Below are 25689 nucleotides of genomic sequence, written 5' to 3' on the forward strand. Positions count from 1 at the left end.
GAAAGTTTTACAAAAATATTGTGTTGGTAAGAGACTTGAAAAACTACAAGTATGAGGGAAAAAATCTTTTATATCTTTGAGAAAGAAAGGGAAAAATAATATTTGACAAGTGACTGGAAACACTCCCACTTCCTCATGTATTAACCAAAGAAAAGACAAAGATGTTTACAAACTTTTGAAAAATATGTTTTTCTGATCCACGCCTTGGTTTGTACAAGAGTTTGATTTTTGATGAACCCACTACAGCAGATGCTTGTGAGGAGCAGGAAGTAATGAGTGACTGTCTCGACGATGAGCGCTGTGACTTCCATATTAAAAAAAAACTGTTTGTTTGTTGCATTAATTATGACAATGTTTGTCAACTAGGTAAGGCCTATATTATTATTTTACAAAAGTAGAAGTTCATTCAGAAAACCATTGTTCCTTTACTTTATTGTTTTTTTTTACTTTATTTACATGCAAATCATCTTATGTCCACAACATTTTACATGCAAAACGACTTATTTCCACCGAGTTCACGCAAAAAGTCTTATTTTATTGCCAAAACAAAATCAATTTATTTTTTAAACTATTTTTTACCTACCCTAACTGAAATAAGTGTTTTAATCTCCTATTTTCAACCAATACTATTGCATAACATTGATTAGAACTCATGATCCTTTTTCAGAGCAAAGCTACAAGTTTTTCGCCCTCCCTGAAAAATTACTTATTTGTGACTTAAGCTTGTTTGGATTTTACCTCTCAATTATGTTTAAATTAAAAAGCACTGCTCCATTTATTCATCAAATACAGAATAACAAGAAATACATGAAGGTCTCTTTAAAGGTGACAAGAGTTACCTATTTATTTTTACCAATTAGTGTAAAATAAAAGAAGCAAGAGTAAGATTAAGTTCATTTTAACCAGTTGTTTCAACCGCTAGAGCAGTTATTAGTATTTTAGATACAGTTACTATTTGATGGAAAAGGTTTAAAGTAATCAAACGATACCGAGTTACGGAGATTATTTAAAAAATTTAAGTGGCAATTATTAGTCATTACAAGCATTAATTCTTGTTGAAGGTAATGGCCGTTAACATCGTTTACATTTTTGGCACAAACCAAGTGTTGTCTTGGCAACTTCCCATTTTTAAATTGGAGTTTAATTCTGTGTGGTGTTTTATTATCATTATTGTAGTGTCTAGTCTAAATGATGGAAAAATTCTAATTAAGAAGCTTAAATCATGTTCATTCTTCATACATTCGCTTTTAGAATTGTAAGTTCACTGCTGAATTTAGCAATATCTTCTTTTGTAGCCGCCACCGCCAATGTTTTTGAAGTAATGACGAAGTGAAAAAAGGATGTGCACAGTTGAATTCTGTAAAAAAATTACGTAGAGTAATAAATCATCAATAAATATACTATTTTTACTGGGAATAAGCCACAATTTTACTTTGAAATAAATTTATTTTTGACGTTTCCATTTCCACTTCGTTAATCTTCGGATTTCCGAATATTTAGAAACAGTATAACCTGCTTGCTAACCAAATATTGCTAGTTTCTTCTGTGGCTTATTCCATTCCTTTAAAATTATTTTCTTCTCAAAAAACTTATTTTCTGTTTGTTTACCAAAATACTTTTATACAAAATGTTTACAATACTTTTAACAGACCTTAAAATCTCAATTGCAACTGATCTAAACTGTCACAAATATCCGTTTATATATCTTCTTCTTCTTTTTCCTTTATTGGGTAATATCCCAGGGAATAATTTACCCAGCTAATTCAGGGGGGGATATTCTCAACTTGCTCTAGACTAGGGGTTCCCAACTAAATTTTTCCAAGAACCCCTTCATCAAGGTACTACAGTGACGAGGACCCCCACTATTTCCTAAAGACCTAAACAAACCTAAAGTTACTTGAAAAGAGCCAAAATATGTGAAACTAATGCTATTTAGGATTTATTTTTGAAAATACATAGTACTCACACAAGTTCATTATTAGTTTTAATTTTTACTCCTCAATTAATGAGATACGTTGAATTTAACCTTAGAATCCATTATTTCTGTACTGTTAGGTTCCAAACTTAAAACTTTCACTCTGAATTCCGACCGCATGTCAAGCCGATTCCTAAATTTATTTTTCATGAAGCACATGGAAGAAAATGCTTGCTCACACCGATAGGTTATTGCAAACGGAAGGATTCTTTTCATGGCCTTGTCTCCAAGTTCTTTGTAATCCTTACGTGCTGTTGCCCAGAAGTCTGCTATTTTCTCGCCATTAAAAATGTACTTCATCGTACCACAACTCGACAAATCCACAAGTTTATCTTGTTCTTCTTCTGTGAGGCCTTGGATTTGTTCAATTGCTTGACAGCTGAAAGAATTTCGAATCCAACCATCGTCAGGGTCAGGCTCAGGGAAGTATATCCTAAAAGTCGTGATTGGGCTACGTAGGTGCTCGGCTGCGTTGATCTTTATCGGGTCAGGTAAACTCTGCTCTGCAGACTCCAAGAACTGTTTCAAATTAGGAAAGTTAGTGAACGACTCGTTTTCAATCCTTGCCGCCAACAGCTGGCACTTTTTTACCATAGGACTGATCTTATCTTCAACTTTGAATATGTCTACATTTTTCCCTTGCAAACTTAAGTTTAATACATTCAAGTGTTCAAACACGTCAGCTAAGTAGGCAGTTGAGCAAAGCCAAGAAAAGTAAGTGAGAACATCTGCGTACTTGGTGTCAAGAAGAAAAACACGAACTTCATCTCTAAGTTCAAAAAATCTTGTCAATATCCTCCCTCGAGAGAGCCACATTACTTCCGTATAAGAAATAATAAGAAGGTGTTCATGCTCACTGCCAATCTCTTTGCACAACAAAGAAAATAATCTGGATTGCAGAAGTCGAATTTTAATGTAATTAACGATTTGAACTACTTCGTTAGGTATCTTCTGCAAAGGTTCAGGCAATGTTTTGGCTACCAAGGCTTTACGATGAATACAACAGTGTGTCTATTTCACCTCAGGAGCTATTGCTTTAACACGAGCTTGAAGTCCTGCTTTGTGGCCAGCCATTGATTTTGCTCCATTTGTAGACAAGTCCACACATTTTGTCCATGTGACGTCATGTTTATTGAAAAAATCATTCAATGCAGTAAAAAGATCTGCTGCTGTTGTGTGAAGCAGTTCGCATGAAAAAAAAAATATTCCAATATCTGGTCCTCCCACAAAAATCGAACAAAACACAACATTATTGCTTTTTTGATATGTTGGTGCTTTCGTCCAATTGAAGAGCAAACATATCGCTCATGTTAAGTCTGACCAGCAATGTATCTTCAATGTTATTGGCCATATCTGAAATTCGTCTTTGGACAGTGTTGTTAGAGAGCGGAACAGTACTTATTATCTTAACAGCCGCATCACCCAACATTCTATTGCATAGAATTATTGCTGATGGTAGTATCTAGTTCCAGTGCCAGTGGTGGAGAAGAGGGGAGGCCGAATCTGTCTTACACGAAAATATTTTTTTTTGGTATATAAACAAAATTATAGTTAAGAATCTAAAATTTGATATAACTTTAAGTTTGCGCGATATATGTTATTAATTTTAAAAATTTAGAGAGAAAAACCTTGTTTTCGCTCTCCTAAAAAAATTTGCAAAATGGACTTATATCGTTTTTCTCCCTGGCTCTTCATATATTTATTTTTATATCTTGCGGACCCCTCAGCCATACCTCGCGAACCCCCAGGGGTCCGCAGACCACCAGTTGGGAACCACTGCTCTAGACAATCGAATATCCCCATTTAACACGTATTTTATATTGAATGAACACTATGTTGAAACTTCTTCTTCTTGGGCCAAAGAGTTAGTATAGGAAAGACAATACAACACAGGATAGAACTTTTCTCGCTTGGGGGTAGCAACCAAGCTGAACACATACCAGAAATGCTACCAACGAATGGTAGTCAGAAAACCCAGGTGTATCCGTTTATATATATTTTCTGACGTTCGAAACTTCACTAGACATTTTATGAATTTTCGATGTCATCTTGAATGTTCTCTGTGAATTATCTGTGAAAAACGAGTATATTTATGAGCGACGTAGCATTCTGATTTTTGCAGAAAAAGTTGTGTGACAACTTCAGTAATAATAATTGAATTATTATCCTCCCTCTCAAATAGGTCGGGAACATTAATAAAAAAATTAAAATATTTAAAAATGACTAAAAACATGGATTTTTTCTAAGTTCCTTGGTTATAACTTTAAAACAATTCATTTTAGAGCAAAGTCGTAATGAAATGAAATAGCGGCAATTGAATTTTCTATAAGATACTATAAAATAAAAATATTTTAATTTATTACCATTGCTGCAAAAAAGCAATAAATACAAATAAAAATGGGGGAAACAAGCCCTTTCTTATTGAATCTTTTTCAACCACTTAGATTACACTTAGAAGCTTAGAAACTAGGGCAATAAATTAAAACACTGTCAACCAATCGTATCTCATAAAAACTTAAATTATCGTCATTTTATTTCATTACAACTTTGGTCTAAAATGTAGTTTTAGAGTTATAAGCAAGGAAACTTAAGTCTGCACTCCTTGGGAGCCATGGTAATAAACAAATCCCAACTTCATCCAAGTAATCTCGTGTTATTCTTGCGATGGGCGGATGAGCATTATCTTGCATCAGACGAAAGTTTTCTCCTACAAATGGGGCAAATGGCACTACATGATCTTCCAAACATTGCAGAATATACTGTTAAGCGTTCCAATTGCTCCCTTGAATTGTAACAAGTTCTGTATGAGCCTCTAGGGAAATGCCTGCCCACACCATTATACCACCTCCACCAAATTGAACTCTCGGAGTAAAACAACATTGCTGATAACGTTCACCAGCTCTTCTCCATAACCTAGACCTCCCACATGATGCACATCTGTTAAATCTTGATTCATCCGTGAAAAGCACAGCACTCCAACAGAAAACACCCCACTTAAGATTTAAATTAATTAGGTGTAATTAATTAAGTGTAAACGTTGCCTCCGATGATCTACTGTTAATAGAGGTCCCGTGATTGCGTGACGCTTGTAACTTAAGAAAGCGATCTTCAACTTGACTTGTGGTCGTCTACTTCGTTTACCTTGACCTGGTCTCCTGGTGTATTGTCCTGTTTCCCGAAATCGTTCTATTGCATCAAACACTGTACTTCAGGAAATTCCTAAATCATTTGCGATGTAACGAATGCTCCGCCCATCATCCTGTAAAGCAACTACTTCTTGTGCTACTTCTTCTGGTGTCATAATTTTTTTAACGCAAGTTTTAAACAGGAGACAATACAAAAACCTACAGCCGCACTTATAATCAGGTACAGCACCACAATAAACTTAAATTAATACTAAGCCACTATTTCACATTAATAACAAAATGTATGTGTACATTTATGTGAACAACAGGTTCAAACAAGAAAAAAATGTTATCGCTAATAAGACATAAAGTACAATTCAAACAAATTAAACAAGTTTTGATCTCAACACCAACAAAAAACAAAAAAATCTGAGTGTCCGGGGTTAATTTTGCACCACAGTGTATTATTAAAACATATCTATTTTTTATAGAACAGTATACTATAAGTAGAAAGGTTTTGAATCCACTCACTCTCCATTTTCAACTAAATTGTTGATAAAAAATGAAACTACACAATACATACCGATATATGTCAAAAATTCCTCACATAATACTTTTCGTCTATCTATTCTAGAAATAACACGTCAGCTTAATTTAAATAAAATCAAGATAACATTAGTAACATACGTTAGTACAGAAGTGAGACAGATATAACATGAACAGTAAAATACACTAATTAACTGTAATAACCGAACAATTCACACATAACTTGACTAAGTCTAGATATATTTATTAAGAATATTGCGTTTGTTCTCGTGTGATTCGAGCTTTCGTTTACTTAAATAGATGAACAGTAAAATGCACTAACTAACTATAATAACAAAGCAATTTGCACATAACAAACTTGAGTCAGGTTAGATATATTTATTAAGAGTTTTTGTTTACTTAACAATAGTCAAAAATTACCGAAATTTGAGTACAATTCGAAAAATTAACCTTTATTTGGAATAATGCATGAGATAGGGAACGAAAAATAGAAAACAATAAGAAAATAAGATAAGAAGGGTGAGCGGGAGAGTGAAAATGAAAATGTAAGTACAACACAATGAAACAGCAAAGCAAAAGAATAATCTGATTACAGACAAGAGACAAAAACCGAAGAAACAAACTAGAAAGTCAGACATACCTACCAAAAAAGATAAACAATAATAATTTATATAGCAAAAACAGCCGTCAATAAAGAAGTTCACCTGGTGTACATAGACTTACAAAAAGCATATGACAGTGTACCCCTCAGTAAACTATGGTCAACCCTACAGCAAACCAACATTAAGCATGGTCTCAAAGCAGTCCAAAATCTGTATAATGGAACGACTGCAAAAATTAAAACTGGATCAAGGATATCTGTGGGATTTAAGGTCACGAAATGACTAAAGCAGGGTTGATGTATTTCGCCTACCCTTTTCAAAATGTATCTTGAACAAGCACTCAAGCTGTGGAAAAGAAAATGTAATGGCATGGGAATTCCTCTCAACGACGAGACTACACTGTACACCTTATGTTTCGCTGATGACCAAATACTGATTGCTCAGGATCATGATGACTTGAGTTACATGACTCGGAAGCTAATAGAAGAATATAACAAAAGGGGTCTCGAAGCCAACATTAAGAAAACTGAAACCATGTGTATTGGAGGGACAAAGCAGTTCATTATATTAGACGCTGGAGTGGAAATTAGACACTGTAATGAATACAAGTACCTGGGTATGAAGATAACTCAAGATGGAACACTCGATGCTGGTATACATATCCATGATGAACGGCATTCTGTGGGAGCAAACAATATCTAAAGTGAACAAACAACTCATATACAACACTATACTTAAAAGTGTAATCACATATGGCAGTGAAGTTTGGCCAATGAAACAAAGAACAAAGAAATTGTTACTAGCAACAGAAATGGACTTCTGGAGAAGAGCAGCAGGCAAATCAAGAAGAGATCGGATACCAAATGAGAGAATACGAGAAATGATGGGAGTCAAGCATACAATAGTTGCTGACATAAAAACAAAACAATTAATATGGTACGGCCTTGTACAGAGAATGCCAGATGACAGGATTCAGAAACAGATTTTGACGTGGACACCACAAGGAAGAAGAAAAAGAGGAAGGCCGAGAAGAAGCTGAAGAGAGGGAATTGAAAAAGAACTAGAGGAAAGAGAAATCCCTCCAGGCCTATGGTTAAATAGAGAAGAATGGCGGTTAGGAGTCGGAAGGCGTCGGAGAACGCTGTGAACCGATAGTAGTAGTAGTAATTTATATAGCACAAAAAAGTTTATTATTCTTCTTTACGTGACTTGATGAAAGTTTATGATAACCATTATGTAGACTATGGCAAGTACTGGAAAGGTCACCCATTAATTTTACACTTATGAAAGCAATACGATTCTACAACGATCTACAATCTAAAATAAAGATTGATTAGGTATGGATCATCAAAACTGTTTGAAATGATCCGAAAATTATTCGAAAGATGCTTAAACGGAGAAGAAGTTCCAGAAGAATGGAGACAATTATATATCTCTCCAATACACAAGAAAGGCAGAAAGACGGATCCTAAAAACTATAGAGGGATCGCAGTGATTGCTACTATAGGCCGACTATACTCAAAAGTACTACGAAACCTGATAGAAAATGATATTAAAGACAAACAACCCGAAGAACAAGCGGGATTTAGGGCCGAACGATCCACTATGGATAATATTTTCACATTAAAAATTGCAATGGAAAAACGAGTGCAGAGAAATAGAGAAACCCATATAGCTTTAATAGATTTGGAAAACGCATATGACAGTGTACCGATCTCCCAACTATGGATAAAAATGGGTAACTTGAAAATAAACCCAATTCTTATTAACACCACTCAAAAATACTACGAACAAAACTTTGCAAGAATTAAAATGGGACAAGAAATCACCTCTCCTTTTCAAACAACAAAGGGACTAAGACAAGGCTGCTGTCTGTCACCACCTTATTTAAAATCTATTTGGACAGATCCTTAGTGAAATGGGTAAAAAAAATCTAGAAACATGGGAATAACGCTGGAAGAAAACACGCTATATACACTTTTCTTTGCAGATGACCAGGTAGTAATTGCCGAAGGCAGCTATGATCTTAGCTATATGGTAAGAAAACTGCAAGAAGAATAGGAGGTGGCAGGTCTAAACATGAATATGACAAAATATATGTGAATATGTGAATATCTCTCAGTGGGAACAGATGAAATATGTGACCTAGTCTTAGAAGACGACAAAATCAAAGGCGTGCAATCCTGCAAATATTTGGGGGTCATTTTCAACAAGCAGGGAAATAGCGCAGATAAAATCAGGGAAATAGCGCAGATAAAATCAGGGAAAGAATAAACAAGGGCAGAGCAGCGACCTGTGCCTTAAATTCTCTTCTCTGGTAAAAAACAATTCGACGAGAAACCAAAAAACACATTCACATTTACGGTAGTATAGTCCAAAGTATTACACTTTAAGGTTCGGAAGTATGGGACGTCACCAAAGCTAATAGAAACAAACTATGACGACAGAAATGGATTATCTGAGACGAAGCTGCGGTAGATCGAAACTGGAGAGAGTTAGAAACGAAATGAAAATGGAGCGAAATATCAATGATGACATAGAAAGAAAACAATTAATCTGTTTCGGACATGTTAAAAGAATGCCAGAGTACAGATGGTCTAGAAGAGTACTGGAATGGATCCCTCCTGAAAGAAGAAAGAGAGAACGACTACGGAGAAGTTGGCGCAACGATAGTGATGAAGCAATGGCGGCAAGAGACTTAGAAGAGGCAACTGCATATGACAGAAAAAGATGGAATTTGGGGGCGGAGAAGCGGCGACAGCCGTAATGAATCCGTTATTATGTATATATATATATATATATATATATATATATATATATATATATATATATATATATATATGTATATATACGAGAATTTTAGGGTACATAAAGGACTAAGGCAATACTGTAGTCTATCTCAAAAACTCTTCAAAATCTAGCTGAGGAGACATTGACAAGACATAAGGGAGATCATGTTCTGGAAAAAAATCATCGAAGATAGCAAAATCTCCATAAATTCAGGTTTCAAATCTAAAAGCCCAACTAATCCACAACCCTTTCCAAATCATCAACAAAGCTTTCATTTAGTCATTACCGTTGTCGACAAAAAACTATCTCAAAAACACATTGAGGATATTATTAATCCGAAAACAAATTCCCATTTACCAAAATAGTTCGTATAATTATAATTGATTGCTTTATACATATACAATCCTTTTTAATTGTACCAACAGTTCGAAAAAGCAATTAGAAAAAGAAGAAAAAATAAAATAGTGATTAAAATGGTAAAAAAATTTGGATATTTTTCTTTCAAATTTCACCTGGCCCCAGGAAGGCTAAGTAGAATAACGTTTGAGGCTAGCTTATATTTAAAATCAAATCAACGCTTTTAATAAACATGTTTATTCGAAATCTTTCTGATTAAAGTAACAGTAATTTCAATTTCAAACAAATGATCGTTTACAAAGTTACATACAATATATCTGTGGTGTTAAGGAAAAAGGGGATGAGTCAAAAAAATTCAAAAATGAGTTATTTGCAAAAATAGATTCAGTGCCTGAATATCTAAATAAGGTAAAAAGGAGTTGAGTCAATAACTAGTTTAGCATTATAATAATAGATTGAAACCAAATGAGATATGTCAAAACATTTTAAATTATGATAATACAAAACGAGATAGTTGAGTTATCTCACTATTCGTTTGAAGACTAGTGAAATCGATAACATGGTAAAAGGAGTTAAGTCGCGTGATTTCCATATGCGCGGTAGCGTTTAGAGTTCTTATTCAGTAAGTGTAAACAGTGTGTGAATATTTGACAAATAAATTGATCTCAACATACTCAGCTTCCGAAGGTACATTAGAAGCGACACATACTGTTATTGATGAATCACAGGATTTGCTACCAGAAAATATTGAGCATTCGGAGACAAACATTAATAAAAGGAAGCGAAGGAGTTGTAACCTTTGAAAAACTATACAACACAAACATAAACGAAATAAGGGTTTAGAATATTCAACAAAGACAGGTAAAACTATAACTGCGAGAAAAGTAATTGCATTAACAGGTAGCTGTCGTAAAAAATGTTTAGATCGGATTTCTTTGGAAAATCAACAAACACTTTTTGATGAAGTATAGGCGATTGGAGATTATACAAACGCAGTGCTTATTTATTTTTCCTTATCTTAGACGTTTCAAAAAAATCTTAACAAATTCGCATAAAAACTGGAGATCCAAAAAAAAGGAGTATGAATCATAAATACCACTTTAAAATCGACGGGCAGTTAGTTGAAGTGTGCACAGGTTGTTTTATTAAAACTTTTGGAGTATCCAATAAATGTATTGAAGTTATCATTAAAAAGCAATTAAAATGTGTATCAGGTATCTTGGGTCAAGATAGAAGAGGAAGTAATGTTCCGCCAAATAGAATTGAAGACCATACAGTTCAGCTTATTAAAGATCATATAAATTCTTACCCATTATACGAGTCACATTAGAACAGAAGACATACCACCAAAAGATATTTATCATCAGGTCTGTCAATACCAGTTATCTATGAAATGTATAAGCAAAAGATTGAAAATCCTGTATCATACTCTTTGTTTGGAAATGTATTCCGTACAATGGGTTTATCAATTAAGAAGCCTTCTTTGGGTACATGTAATACATGTGATTCATACAAAATGAAAATAAAACTTGCTTCTGTAGAAGAAGTAGAAAGACTTCAAAATGAATATGATGCTCATTTATCAGAAGCCGATGCAGCTTATGCTATGAAAAATGATAATAAAGAAAAATGCAGCGAGTCGAAAAGAGTATATTGCTTCGATCTTCAGCAATGCCTTCCTACTCCGTATCTAAAGACCAATATTGTGTTTTATAAGCGGGTGCTGTGGACATTTAATCTAACAGTGTATGACTGCTACAGTTAAAAAGCTATATGCTATATGTGGCACGAAGTAGAAGGAGGGCGTGGAGCAAATCAAATAGCTTCCTGCCTTTATCATCTTTTAGTGTCATTGCTATCCCATGTCCCAGAGGTAACTTTTTATTCAGACACATGTGGTGGCCAAAACAAAAATAGCCACGTAGCTGCAATGCTTCTTTGTATCACCAAAATTCGACGTGACTTACAAATTAATAAAAAATTTCTAATTCCGGGACACACACACACATGGAATGCGATTCAATTCATGCCCAAATTGAACGGAAAAAGAAGAGAACAAACATGTTCATTCACTTGCCCAGCGATTGGTATAATCTTGTCAGATCCACAAGTCCAACTATCACTGTTTTTGTTATGAAGAACGATATGTTTCTGGATTTTGCAGATTTGCATAAAGGTCCACTCCAATTACGAAAAGTAAATATAGCTGGTGCTAAATTTAATTGGCACGATGTCAAATGGTGTCGTTTTACCGGACAACATGATTCAGGTGTACTGAAGTATAAAACAAAATTAGATGAGGGAGAAACGTTCCAATCAATTTCATTCTCTGGCAGGGGAAAGTCTGATGATCTTTTACTACCAAAAAAATCTATAGAACTAGACTTGCTATCAGCCAAAAAAAAAACGAGATCTCATTAGCATACTTCATCTCATTGAAACAGATAGCCAAAGAATGAGGATCATGACTTAAACGAGTACGAAGATACTTAAATTATAAATAACTGGAATACAAATCTTCTGATATTTGATTTTAACTTTCAAATTATTTTGTGCAAAATGTTTAGTTTTTCAAGAAATAAAGTTTTCAAATATTAAATTTATGGATTACTTATTTTGTTTGTACCTAGATTGCCTATATTGTAATTATTTGCTCAAAATAAACATATAAAAATAGTGAGTTAAGTTTAATATAACGATATCCACCAATTTTTTGATAAGGTAAAAGGGGATATGTCAAATATTTTTCAAAATTTAAAAAAAATTATTATATTTTACATATATAAACAGTCTCTATTTCTATATAAATATAATCGTTTAAAAAAATATACTTAAGCTTGTATTATTTTTTTTTAAATTCACTTTTTGTCATACGGCCCAATGGGATAATAGATTTTATGCTCTACTGAAAAGTTGTTGTTTCAGACTCGTCCCCTTTTTCCTTAACACCACAGATATATCTCTAATAAAATAGGACACTAACCGTTGCATGAAGTTACTATTCAGTTGCAGTCAATCTCATTGTATGTAATTGTATTTCCATATCAATTCGGTGAACTATATTCTGGTTATAAATGAATTGTTACACAAACAAGTTCCTTATCAACGTCAGACGGTACAAGAAGTGACTGATTACACAAATTTCATTCACTCTGTTCAGATTGCAATTTAACAAAAAATATAATCTTAAAAAGGAAACGTAGGATAATTTGATATCATTAGTATATATTTTCGTTTTTTAATATGTTTTCTACAGTCTGTTTACCGAAAACCCATCCATACCAACCGCTACGTGCATGGCAACTCTCATCACGCATCTTAAACAATTAATTCAGTCATTAATGAATACGCTTGTCTCCAGATCAATACGCCTTTGCAACGATGCAAGTGAATCCGCTAAGCTCTCGTCTTTAAAACAAGCTCTCGTCCAAAACGGTTACCGTAAAAATCACATTAATCGGAGGATCCATAGACATCAATGTTGTAGAACCTCATCATACGCAAGCTTTTTTTCCTTACATCAAAACTATCACTTACAAAATCTAGAAAATCCTTAAATCAATAGGACCAAAGAGAATATTTATTGAACAACACGGAGTTTATGAAATTCCTTGTGCAGACTGCTCCCGATCTTAAATAGGCCCAACCAATAGTAGAAACCAAAATAGGATTAATGAACATTCCATTTCTTTTCGCAATTCCGATTCAATTTCAGCTCTAGGTCAACACCATCTTTATACAAGTCACAAAATCGATTTTGAAAACTCTAGAAACCCTGCATCTATTTCTATAAACCAAGAATTATCCGAGAGGCCATAGAGATTGAAAAACAGCCGAATTGTCTGAATAAAAGAGATAGAGGCACCCTGTTGCCTTCGCCACCCACGATTAGGGGCTCACAAAACAAACGGAAGCCCTGAAGAAGACATCAGAGGGATCTCCAAATCTCGGTGTTTTCTGTCCCTCCAGTAACCCTTTTCCAGATTTAAGTTTCCAGTTTTTCCATTATTATTCCAGATCTCTTTCAGACACGACCTTGGCTCTTCACTATTTTCAGGTATCACTTTGGCGTTCCTGATTTGTTTCCAGTTTATTATTCGTTTGGTATTTTGGTTTACATGCCCGTACCGCATGAGTTACTTCTGTCGTTTATTGTCAATAATAGGTCTGTCTCTTCGGAGCATACTTGTGATGGCTTCACTCTTAATTCTTTCTAGTAGGGATTTTCGTGTTTATCTTAGAAATCTGAGAAAATCCATTTTTGTTGCCAGTAGCTTGTTTTCTATTCGGCGATTGAATTGCAATGAAATTGTAGTGAATTGCAATATTGTCAATTATAAATCCTTCAACTCTGAAACACGCCGGGATCTATGTCTTTCTTCCTTTTCTATGCTACAGGCTTTGATTTTCATTTATAAACATTTAAGCGTTTTTATCTTACGTTTGGTGGTCCATTATTAATCAGTCCAGCGGGAATACCACCTGGTTAAGCCGTTTGTCTACTTTTGTCTGTTTATGTTTGTCTGCGTTACCTTTTGTCTTCTTCTTCTTCCTTCTTGTATGTAGGCTTTAAAGCCCGTTTCTTCTTCGATATTAGCCTCTTAAATTGCTTAAATTATTGCACCATCTTTTTTTTTTTGGTCTGCCATACTTCCTCGTCCATTTGGTGACTTATCTCGTGCTATTCGGACTATTTTATCCTCTGCCATTCTACTAATGTGTTCGTTCCACTTCTGTTTTCGTTTTGTCACCCATCCATATAAGTCTTCTATATTGCATGCTAGCTCTTCTTATGTTTTCGCTTCTCTTCCTATCCAACAGACTTTTCCCTGATATTCGTCGGAGTATTTTCATCTCTGTTGTTTCTAGTAGTCGTCTCGTTTTAGATGTGTCAGGTCTTGTCTCCGCCGTGTATGTTAATATAGGTCTGATTGCTGCTTTATAGATTCTTGTTTTTGTGTCTTGTCTAGGTGTTTATTTTTCCAGATTGTGTCATTAAGAGATCCTGCCGCTTTATTTGCTTCTAAGCTTTGTTGTCGTACTTCTTCTTCAACATCTCCGTTACTAGTTATATCTATTCCCAGATATCTAAATTTTGCTTCCTGCTTTATTATTTTCCCATCAATTTCGATTTTACATCGTAGTGGGTATTTAAATGTTGTCATACATTTATTTTTTTCTGCGAATACTATCATATCGTATTTTCTTGGCCGTTGTATTGAAGATGTGTGTTAATCTTTGGAGCTCGTCTTCTGTCTCGGCGATTAATGCGGCGTGGTCTGCTAATATCCGGATTTCTTTGTTCCCCATTCTGTAACCATGACCTTTACGTACGTGCTTATATTATTTCGTCCATTATTATATTAAAGAGAAGTGGGCTTAACGAGCCATCCTGTCTGACTCCGCTTTGTAGTGGTATACACTGTGTTAGTTTTCCATTTATCTTTGTCTGTATTCGATTATGGAAGTAGATGTTTTCGATGGTTTGTATAATATTGATTGAGGTGTAAAACGTCTTCGACTTATATGCGATCGAAAGCTTTTGTCAGGTCTATAAAACATAGATATGCTCGTTTATTGTACTCGATGTCTTTTTCTATGATTTGTCTTAGTGCAAATACGGCATCTACGCAGAAGCTTCCGGATCTGAATCCTTGTTGATCATCTGATAAAGTTGTTAGTTTATTGATTTTGTTGGTTAGGATTTTTGTGGTAAGCTTAAGTGCGGTGTTCAGTAGATTTAATCCTCTATAATTGTTGGGGTCTTCTTTATCTCCTTTCTTGAACATTGGTATCATTATGCTGTTTCTCAATGCGTCTGTTAGTGTTTCCTTTTGGTATGTAGTATTTATCTTTGTTCTGTGAGCAAGGTTTCAGAATATTGATGACACTTGGCATCAATATTGATTGCAGTAATAGTCTCAGAATTATCTTCAACGTTAATTAAGCTTCTCAGATTTCTTAAAACTGCTGCTCTTTTTTAATCAATTCAATATAAAATTGTCCTCTATATGACTCCTTTTTTATATCAACTTCATATTTAATTATGACGGAAGCCGTTTGACTCCAATACCAATGTTTTGCTGTATCCAATTTTGTCAAACGCTTTCTTCAAACGCATGGAATTTTACGTGATAAAGTTATTAAAATCGCTGTGACTGTGTCAAAAGCTTTTTCAAAACGCATGGAATTCTATGTGATTAAGTTACTAAAATCGTGGTTTTAACTGTCGTCGCTTTCTCACAATGCATGGAACTATATCTGATTAAGTTATTAAAATAAGCACTAGGAAAAATAGTCTGTGATAAAGAAAGAAATGAATATTACAGTCATTGTTTTAGTTAAGCGTTAAGTAATGAAATCTGTCGTCACTATTATTTTACATGTTCAAAGGCATGCTTAAATTATTATATAATGATTTTTACTGTATTTTTACTCACATAGAAATAAACGTATTACAATTTAATCGATTTACGAACGAATAAGAATCGATTACATAGCGATTACGTAAAATTACTCCTAAATAACTTAAGAAACGTCCATTTAAATAACAGCTAAAACACAACAAAAATTTAAAATTACAATCAAGTAATTGTATTTTATTTTATTACAACTAAATATTCCCACTAAGTTGTATAAGTGCTTTTGAAAGAAATATGAAAAACATTCGTTTTTTGTAATAAAAAGCTTGTTTTTATATCGCCTATTTACAACAGGTGTAAGGTGTTACCAATATTACAACGTTCCGTATATCACTGTCAAGCAAATGATGGGTACATAATATATCAATAAAACGGACTTCAATATAATAGTTTAGTTAAGAATTAAACCAAATCTTACCCAAAAATACATGAGCATGGTTCACAGATCTAATCCAAGGTACTGCACAACACACCGACGTCATTACAACTTCGCAACAACACCGTACAACATTAAATAGATATCCACCAATAAACGTGAGCTCTGACCCTTAGAAAATACTTTACTAACAACAAATCTCGTACAGTCGAAATCGGTTAAGTTTTTCGTCGTGACTGTACCATCACATTCGCATTGCACGGCAGAGGTGCAACGACATCGTTCCATCGGAACATCTTTACTTGTAATCGACAGGTGTGGACTGGCCGGCCACCAATAGGGTAAATCAAACATGAGGTGTCTTTGTTACATATAGAAAATGATATTTAAGTGAATAGTTGTGAAAATAGTAATGAAGCTAAGCTGCGACATTAGATCAATCATACTTCTACCATGAGGCATCCAAAACACCTAAGGAATATACCGATGAACATAGAATGGGAAAAAAGGATATTCTTTTAGTTACACTATATCTTCATTTTTTTTGTAGTTCAATTTTATAAGTTTGAATCATGAATGTGTTGCTTGTGTGAGTCCATTTCAAAAGGTAAAAGAATTTCTTTTACCTTTTTTATAAGTTTGGTTAACAAAATTTAGAATTAAAAAAAAAACATCAAAATTAATCTTCAATGATAGTACTGCCAAGATACATGAGTTTCTCTACTCTGTCCAGTATGGTTATTGTTAAACTTTTATTCTTGGTACTTGACACTTTGCTTTTCTATCTTAATATATTCTTTATATCCTCCCTTTTCATTTAACACATCACACGCTCCAATCGGACCAATATCAACGGATATATGATACTGGCAATGCCGCCATGTATGTTTTTTTTAGCTCAACATATTCGTTATCCCCTCTCCTTTCATTTAACGCATCACTCGCTCCAATCGGCCCAATAACAACGAATATATGATATAGTGCCCTTTTGCTAATGTTGTCATGTCTATTTTTTCTATGTTTTTGTATCCATCACCTCCCCTCTTTCCAACGAGGTCTCTTACGTCACGATTCGACAAGCCGTTTTACCCTCACCAAGCTAAAAATGTCACAAAGGAATTTTCTGACTACACATTGTATATTAATACATTTACCTACACACCTGTTATAGGTCAGCTGCCAGTTGACAAATGGTTCTGGTCTTGACTAAGGTTTTGAACTGAGCTCTTTAAAAAGTAACTTTGAAAGTTACGAGTTAGCCGGTAATGCAGATTCAATGCTTACCGAACATTGGCGTTAGTGACATAAGAATTGGACTTTGACCGTCTGACCCATACTCTGCTAGATTTGTAATTATTCGTAAATCTTTATCGTCCAATCCAGCTGTTTTCAATATTGCTAGCATTTTATTATGTTGCACCTTGTCAAAAGCCTTTTCAAAATCTATTACACACTGATTTATATCTTTGCATCTCTATATCAGTACTTGGATAATAAACAAGGCTTCTCTCGTACCCAAGCCACTCCCAAATCCGAATTGAGTATTTCTAATTACCTCCTCTAATATCGTGTATATTCTGCTATGTATTCCTTACAGGAAGATCTTCCACACGTGACACATCAGACTTTTGTCCGATAATTACAGCATATCATAGCATATTTCTTGGGTATTGTGATAAATGTCGACTTAATATCCCAGTGTCATAAATTCTGTTAAAGAGACCACACAGTGCTTTAATTTCATTTTCTCTCAAAAACTGAAGTATTTTAGCATTCACTTCATTGGGGACAAATGCTTTTCCATTTTTGCCATTTGTATTGCCCATGTAACCTCACTTTCTCATATAAATGGACCTACTACAGCGATCGGTGTAGAATGTTCCAATCTTTCATTTTCAAATAATTCAGAAATGTAGTTTTCCATTCTTTTAACTGTTCATTCTTCTTCTTAGGGTGCCTGTCCGTTCCGAACGTTGGCGATCATTCTGGCTATGACAACTTTGTTGGTTGCTATACTGAATAGTTGTGTTGAGGTTCTTCTATCCCATGCTCTCAGGTCAGCAAGCCAGGATATTCTTCTTCGTTCTGGGGCCATTTTTCCTTCAATTTTAGCTTGCAAAATGCATTGGAGTAGCTCATATCTGTCTTGATTTCTCATTATACGTCCCAAGTACTTACGGCCCTTCACGATGTTGACCAAATCTGCGGTTGTGTTCATCTTCCGCAGTACTTCTTCATTCTGCCGCAAAAATCATCAATAAAAAGAATTCATTGTTAATATTCAGCTAATGCCGTACATTCTATTTTAATGTGCGTTTCTTAGTATGTTACAATTTTCTCCCTTATCGTTACTCAGTTTTTCTTCTAAATTATTGTCGTTCCTGCAGGCCACATGCCCAAAGAACTGAAGAATTCGCTGTAGACAAGTAGTACAGGATCTTGCTTGAATACCAAGTTTTTTTGAAGTTTAATAGAAGTGTTTGTGTGATGATGAGTCCAGGATATTCGAAGCATTCTTCTCCAACATAAAATCTCAACTGCATCGATATTTTAGCGCTCTTGTGACCGAAGAGTCGAAGTTTCGGCACTATAGAAAAATATTGATCGAAATAAAATTGATCGATCTTTAAAGATCTTTATTAAGCGATTCATCACGTTTTTTGCCATAGCAATTCGCCTTGAAACCTCTTTTAGTACGTTCCATTGTTCGTTAAGTAATTGAACATGCCTATCATCTCATACTGAAGTAAGCAGTATGTTAGTTGTATAAAATGAAATCTGCTTACCGCTATTATTTTTGTTTTTCTTTTATTAATTTTTAGGCCGACTTTACTGATTTCGAACTCTACTTTTCGCCAAATAGCCTGCATGTCTTGCTCTGTTTCCTACCATTAACGTAGCGTCATGAGCGAATGTTTTATAGATGTTTCTTCCAGCTACCGTTACTCCACCAGTTCACTCCTCTCGGGACTTTCTCATGATAAATTCAACCACATATATTAAAAAGGACGGGTAATAGGACGCATCCTTGTCTAACTCCTCATTCTATATTCTAATAAAACTACTTCTGAACTAACCTTACTTTGAATAATTAAACTTGTATTTGGGCGAAATACAAGTTTAATTACAAGATAAATATGGGCGAACCTACGTGTGTAGGTTCGCCCATATTTATAAGGATAGCTCAAAGAATTTGCCAACTAATTATACGGAAGTATTTGCATGGTTTCTTGTTTGCAAATATGGTATTAAAATCTTCATTGTTTGACGATTCAAAGTTAATTTGTAAGCAGTTCTTTAAACAATCGATTAACAATTCATATTAATGATTAAACTGTTGATATACTTTTGGTCATTTCCAGTAGAAACTATAATAATTAGAATGTCTATTACGAATCGATATGCCTTCTAATAATTCATATAATGCTGTTTCAACCGGTTAATACGTAGAGCGAAATACAAAAAATACTAATTAGGTAAATGAGAATTCTTAATATTCAGGTATACAGGTTCGGTAATAACGCCTTTAATTATTGGATAAGGTGCCACCATACCCAGTGAAAACTTAATTCCTTTAGATCCTTCTTAATAACACAGTGCTGCAATTATAAAAAATGATCGAACTAAGAAGTGAAAAGTGTTTTAACTAGATTGCCGTGTTCATTTTCAATTTGCCATAGGATTTTCCCTATCACGTATCGATTTTTCAAAAATCGCCATCTAACTTTTGTACTGAAAGACAAGTCTGCTATAATCATCATCATCATTCTGACTTTACTACACTATGTGGGTCCTAACCTCAAGAATTTCTCTCCAGCCGTTCCTGTCCATCCCCCTCCTCCGCCAAGCATGTATTCCCATATTTCTCATGTCTTCATCGATGTTATCAAGGAACCTTGTTCTGGGTCTTCCTATTCTTCTCTGACCAATGGGTCTACCAAGGTGCGTTGTTGTATCAAGAGCGAATGTTTTCATTATTTTTTGTTAGAGTCCAGGTCTCTGAACCATATGTCAGGACTGGGCGTATTATTGTTTTGTAGAGTTTTATTTTGGTATTTCTCGATATAATAATTATGGATTTAAGAAGTAGATTCGGCCCAAAATAGCATCTGTTGGCCGTGCAAATTCTGCGGTTTATCTCTGCGGTGGTATTATTTTCAGTGATAAGGAGCGCTCCCAGGTATGCAAATTCGTTCACTGCTTCGTTAAGTCGTTTTCTATAATTAATGGTCGTAGGATTTATGGTTATGTGCTTATTTTCATATACTTCGTTTTGTTGGTGTTTATTATTAAACCCATTTTGACTGATTTTGAATGAAAATAACATAAAACTTCATGAGACGAGATCCAAACTGGGCACCATGTAGCTCGAGGACCATCGTCGTTATCATATTCGTATTAAGCGACCTTGGGACCCCTCCACTAACAATATTAAACGTATACCTGTCGATATTGTAGTTGCAAATTTTTCATTTTCTATCCATTTTGGAGATGCATTTTTCTTATTCTTATAGCAGGCTTTCGTAAGGGTTTAAGCACTATCGATCACTTGCAAACAATCCGGACTGTTATTGAAAAAACAATAGAGTACAACATACCACTACATCTGGTATTTGTCGATTATCACAAAGCATTCGACAGTATCGAGAAATGGGCTTTCTTAACAGCATTGGACGATGCCGGAGTAGATTCAAGATATGCTGCCCTCCTTAAGAATATATACGATGATGCTTTCATCGTATCAACTTTTCGCATAAAAATAGATGATGATCTGGAAACTATGAAAATAGACCTTGGCAAAGGTGTGATTCAAGGCGACACCATCTCACTTAAGTTATTTACTTTGGCATTAGAAAATGTCTTCAAAAAACTAAATTGGGCCGAAAAGAGATTAAAAATAGATGGAGTATATCTTAACCATTTGCGTTTCGCAGAAGACATAGTACTAATAAGCACACATATCCATGAACTAAAATCAATGCTACAAGATTTAAATCACAAATCGAATCAAATAGGATTAAACATGAATCTCGACAAAACAAAGATATTAAGCAACAGAATAGAAAACATCACGATAGATAATATCAATATAGAAAAGGTAGAACAATATATATATCTAGGACATGCAATTAAAAACGACAAGGAAAATCAAATCCTAGAAATTAAAAGAAGGACACAATTGTCATGGGCTGCTTTTGGTAAGTTGAGCTTCATTTTAAAAGACAGAAAATCCCAATACACTTAAAACGAAAAACCTATGACACTTGTATACTACCAGTTGCAACTTATGGATTGGAAACTATGGCAATAACAAAAAAAATGGCAGAACAATTAAGAGTAACTCAACGGGCCATGGAGAGGGCCATGTTAAATATAGGACTCAGAGACAAAATTCCTAACACCGCAATACGTCGAAGAACTAAAGTAACCGACATCATGGAAAAAATAGTGACATTGAGATGGCAATGGATAGCACATGTAGCAAGACAAGACACCAACAGATGTCGTTACTCATAAAGTAATATTCTGGAGACCTCGAGAAACAAAAAGAAGCGTGGGAAGACTCAAAAAGAGATGGATAGACGATATAACAGCTGTAGCTGGAAAGCAGTGGATGAGAATTGCAAAAGATAGAAAAGCGTGGAAGCAATTGGAGGAGGCCTATATCCAACAATGGATAAGTGAAGGCTGAAGAAGATTTTTCTTATGCATAAAACGCAATTTTCATTTTACCATTATGAATTTTTTTACAAATTTTTCTGACACTTTTACGAATCAAATCCAAAAAGTTTCACAGCGATTTATCTTGCTGCGGAAAATTTGTAGGATTAGTGCTTCGTTTCGTTGCCTAATAGATATCCTTCCTGAATTAGCTAAATTATCTCAGGTAATTTTGGACTTATGTATATCATCGAAAATGATTTGATATATATATATATCGATATATTATAGGTAAACGTCGAATTGCCTATAAATACCCTCAAAATCGATGAACCTCATCAATATTTAACAGTTTTATTTTTTACGACAAATACATAATACTGGTGATAATAATTTGTGAGATATGAGGTTTTTTATTGTCTTCAATTTAAAATTCAAGGTTGTGCTAATTTTTACAAAGGTAGAGGCCTGTTCGGGGAATCAATTTCAATTTTTACCTATTTTACCGAACTACACGTGAAGAAAATCTAAAAATAGTTGGCATGAACTAAATAGCAACAATTTAAAAAAATAAAAAATAATGAGGTTTTGTTGGAACAAAACTTCTTGATTCCGTGTGTCCGTTGCTACTGTTATAGTTTTAAGATTTGTCAGAAATAGACAACAGTAAGTTTTAAATTGTGGCTAAACGCTAAACTTTGTGAGCAATTACGCGAATGGCTAAAAAATAATTTCAAAATAAAGAACAATTCTTTGATTTAAATAATATTATATATAATAAGATTTTTTAATCAATTTTCTTTGCACTATATATTAGTAGAATATCTGAGAAGTTTATTATGCAAACCTAACTTCTTGTTTTCTCAGTTTTACTACAGAAGTAATGTTTCACTAAAATGTTGTTATCATGATTAAGGAGAATGGAGAAACTACGAACGGAGATGAAATAATAACAATAGTTGAAGAGTTCTACAGAGAGCTATATAGATCAAGAGAAAAATGTAACAATACGTAACCTTCGATTGCAGTAAAAACTGGGGTACTAAACCAAGAATCAGATTTAATGCCCTATAGACAAAATCAGAAATCATAAAGGCCCTAAAGAAACTGAAAAATAATCGAACCCCAGGCGAAGATGGAATAGTATCAGAAGCACTAAAAATTGGAGGAAAAGTATTTGTGTTGACAGTGTTGACAGGTGTTGAAAGGACACATAGCTCGAACCACAGATGGGAGATGGACAAAGAGGCTATTGAAATGAAGACCAAAGGAAGACAAGAGGAGCGTCTGTCGACCACCTACACGATGGGCTGACGATTTAAGAAGACAAAATAAAAACTGGATGAGAGTGGCGCAAGAATTGCGAGATACACGGGGTTGGAAATACAAGGAAGAGGCCTATGTTCAACAGTGGACTTTTGTGGCTGGATAATGAGATGATCATCTGGATCATCTGGAATTTAATTTTTATTTATTTGAACACCACGTTGTCTTTTTCTCATTGCCTTGGTTAAAAGAGCTTGCATATTTATCAGTTATAAGACGACACTGTTATTATAGTTAAAGTATTCAAGACTTGCCAAGTCTAGTAAAGTAATAAGTATGTAACTGCGTCGTAAGGAAATCTACAGACATGGGTTAAAAATGAAAATCAACACGCAGTCTAAGAATCAACGTCTTTGCAACACTCTATTAATATGTTTATTCTATTCATTTTTTTTATTTATTGTACCTAAATATTATATAGAGATATATTTTGCACTGCTTGCTAATTACTAATGTTTTCACTTATTCTTCCTCTGTATTGCCATGTACTCCCTTTTGTATTAAAACGATGTCTGCACTTTCCGGTACCAGGACAGCATTTGTCTGCATAGCATAGTATTTTAACGTCTGCATTCCTTTTCTTTGGGCACGTTCATTATTGCCTCATTCATAATGATATTAAATATTAATGTGCTTTTCCCCGTTTCCTCGCGCTTTAATTGCGTTTTCTTTATAAAACTCTTTGATTATTCTAATTAAGTCTTATAGAATTCATCTGTAGCACAGTAATTCGATAACGTCTTCTAGTTAAATTCTATTGAAAACTTTATGTAAGTTTACAAAACATAGCTATACCGGTCTATTATACTTAAATATTATTTGGTAGAATAGTTGAAACTTTCCATCCAATTTTTTCCTAGATGATTTTTGTGTCACACTGTATATGGAGGTATATTGTAGCTTTGCGGGAACAACCAAGAATGACCATCAGCAAAATTTATAAAACCGTGAAAAATCTCTAACACTTTTTCCATGAAAAAATTGTACATTGTATTGCATTGCATTGCATTGAAAACATTGTATTTATGAGGGATGAATAGTGAAAATCTTCAAGCTGTACCCCGAGGGTTTTAGTGGGAGAATTTTCTCTAGGTGTAGGACTACCTTAATATTGTGATTTATCTGTTTAAACAACATATTTACCTAAGTAATTTCCTATTTGATAATAAACTTATTTGTAAACTGTATTAGGTTTTATTGTTAATGATAAGGAAAAATGAAAAAATATTGATATTGTTGCTTTATGACACAGTGACGTATACAAATGATTCCAGATATAATCGAGATTTGTATTCATGCAAAGTTGATTTGTCTATTTACTTAAAAACGCTACTGAATGTTTGTCCCAAAAGTACCCGACTTCCGCTCATAACTTCGCGCTAAAACGTTTCTGCAGCCCCTGTGGAGTACGAGAGTAATTAGTACCTCTTGCGTATACCGCAAATACCAACGAAAATTGCTCTTGTTTACATTGCATTTTTACGTTTGTGTCATTTTCTTACCACCGAATTTAAACAGAGAGATCTGAGCAACGAATCTGCATAAATTTTAAGCTTTAAACTCGAAAAAATTATGCAGATAATGCAAATATCATTTGAAGAAGAATGTATGAACAACACACAAATAAAAGAATAGTCGAATCAGGCCTACTTCGGGGATTAGTGCCACAGCCAACAAGAGCTCATGAATTTTTCCCACCAATGTTTATTGCGAAGAATACAGGTCCAAATTCTAGTGTTACCCTATCCAAATTTCAAACTCGTTTCTTACACCAACACCAGATACCAAACCGTATATATCAGAGTGGGTTGGCCCCTGCGACCCAACCAAGGTCCGGAAGATTAGGTTGTCAATACAGAGAAGTAATGCCCTCAGTCTCCGGCAATTCTGAAACCCCCGATTATTTTGGTAGCAACTGAGTAATGCAAATACCGGAGGGTTAGAACTCCTAGAAGAACTTCAGCATATAAAATTGGATGTCATTGGTATTGAGGGAAGAAAAGGCACAGGACAACTACCATCAGGATCAGGATATTTATTTTACGATGTAGAAGATCATACAGTGCACTGATGAGAAAGTGTTGTTTAGTTGAATGAGGAGTATTTCGAAACGTGTCATGGAGTAGATAGTGAAAAACAAAGCATTTCGAAGTAATAAACGGTACTTTTATGGCATACCTCGTATTTTAAATGATATACTGATGGAAAAAAAGCAACATTTAGAAGGACAAATATTTTTTTAAATATTTATTTATGGAAGTATAGATTATAATATTCTTATTATTTAATATCATTATAAAAAAAATTGCAACGTCAGTTTCTTCAAAAAATTAATAATGAGTGGCTCCTCTTTTATATACACTCAGTTACTCTATAGGGCACTAATCGAATTAAGTGGTCTATATCATATTACGCGGATATTCATCCAGATTCTTCTTATGCCATAGGTCTTCTAAGTTTGCTGGGGGACGTGACAATCGATTTAGGTTTCGACCTACCATATCCCACA

The 25689-nt window shown here is 34.4% G+C and overlaps 1 protein-coding gene across 14 annotated transcripts in view; it reads right to left on the reverse strand.

The window, feature by feature from the left end:
• Nucleotides 1-25689, reverse strand: part of Tlk (Tousled-like kinase) — a 475437-nt gene that overhangs the window by 249836 nt on the left and 199912 nt on the right. For 2 of the 14 annotated variants that reach the window (XM_072536716.1, XM_072536714.1), the window contains exon 1: nucleotides 16236-16268. The exons of 11 other annotated variants lie outside the window; for them this stretch is intronic. In XM_072536716.1, the coding sequence (XP_072392817.1) occupies nucleotides 16236-16253 (18 nt within the window). In that variant the 5' untranslated portion in view covers nucleotides 16254-16268. Of the gene's footprint in view, nucleotides 1-16235; nucleotides 16288-25689 lie in introns of those variants that run through there. One more of the 14 variants, XM_072536721.1, reaches the window with a different exon arrangement.

This window comes from Diabrotica undecimpunctata, chromosome 7 (genome assembly GCF_040954645.1).
Source record: "Diabrotica undecimpunctata isolate CICGRU chromosome 7, icDiaUnde3, whole genome shotgun sequence".
Classification (NCBI taxonomy): Eukaryota; Metazoa; Arthropoda; class Insecta; order Coleoptera; family Chrysomelidae; genus Diabrotica; species Diabrotica undecimpunctata.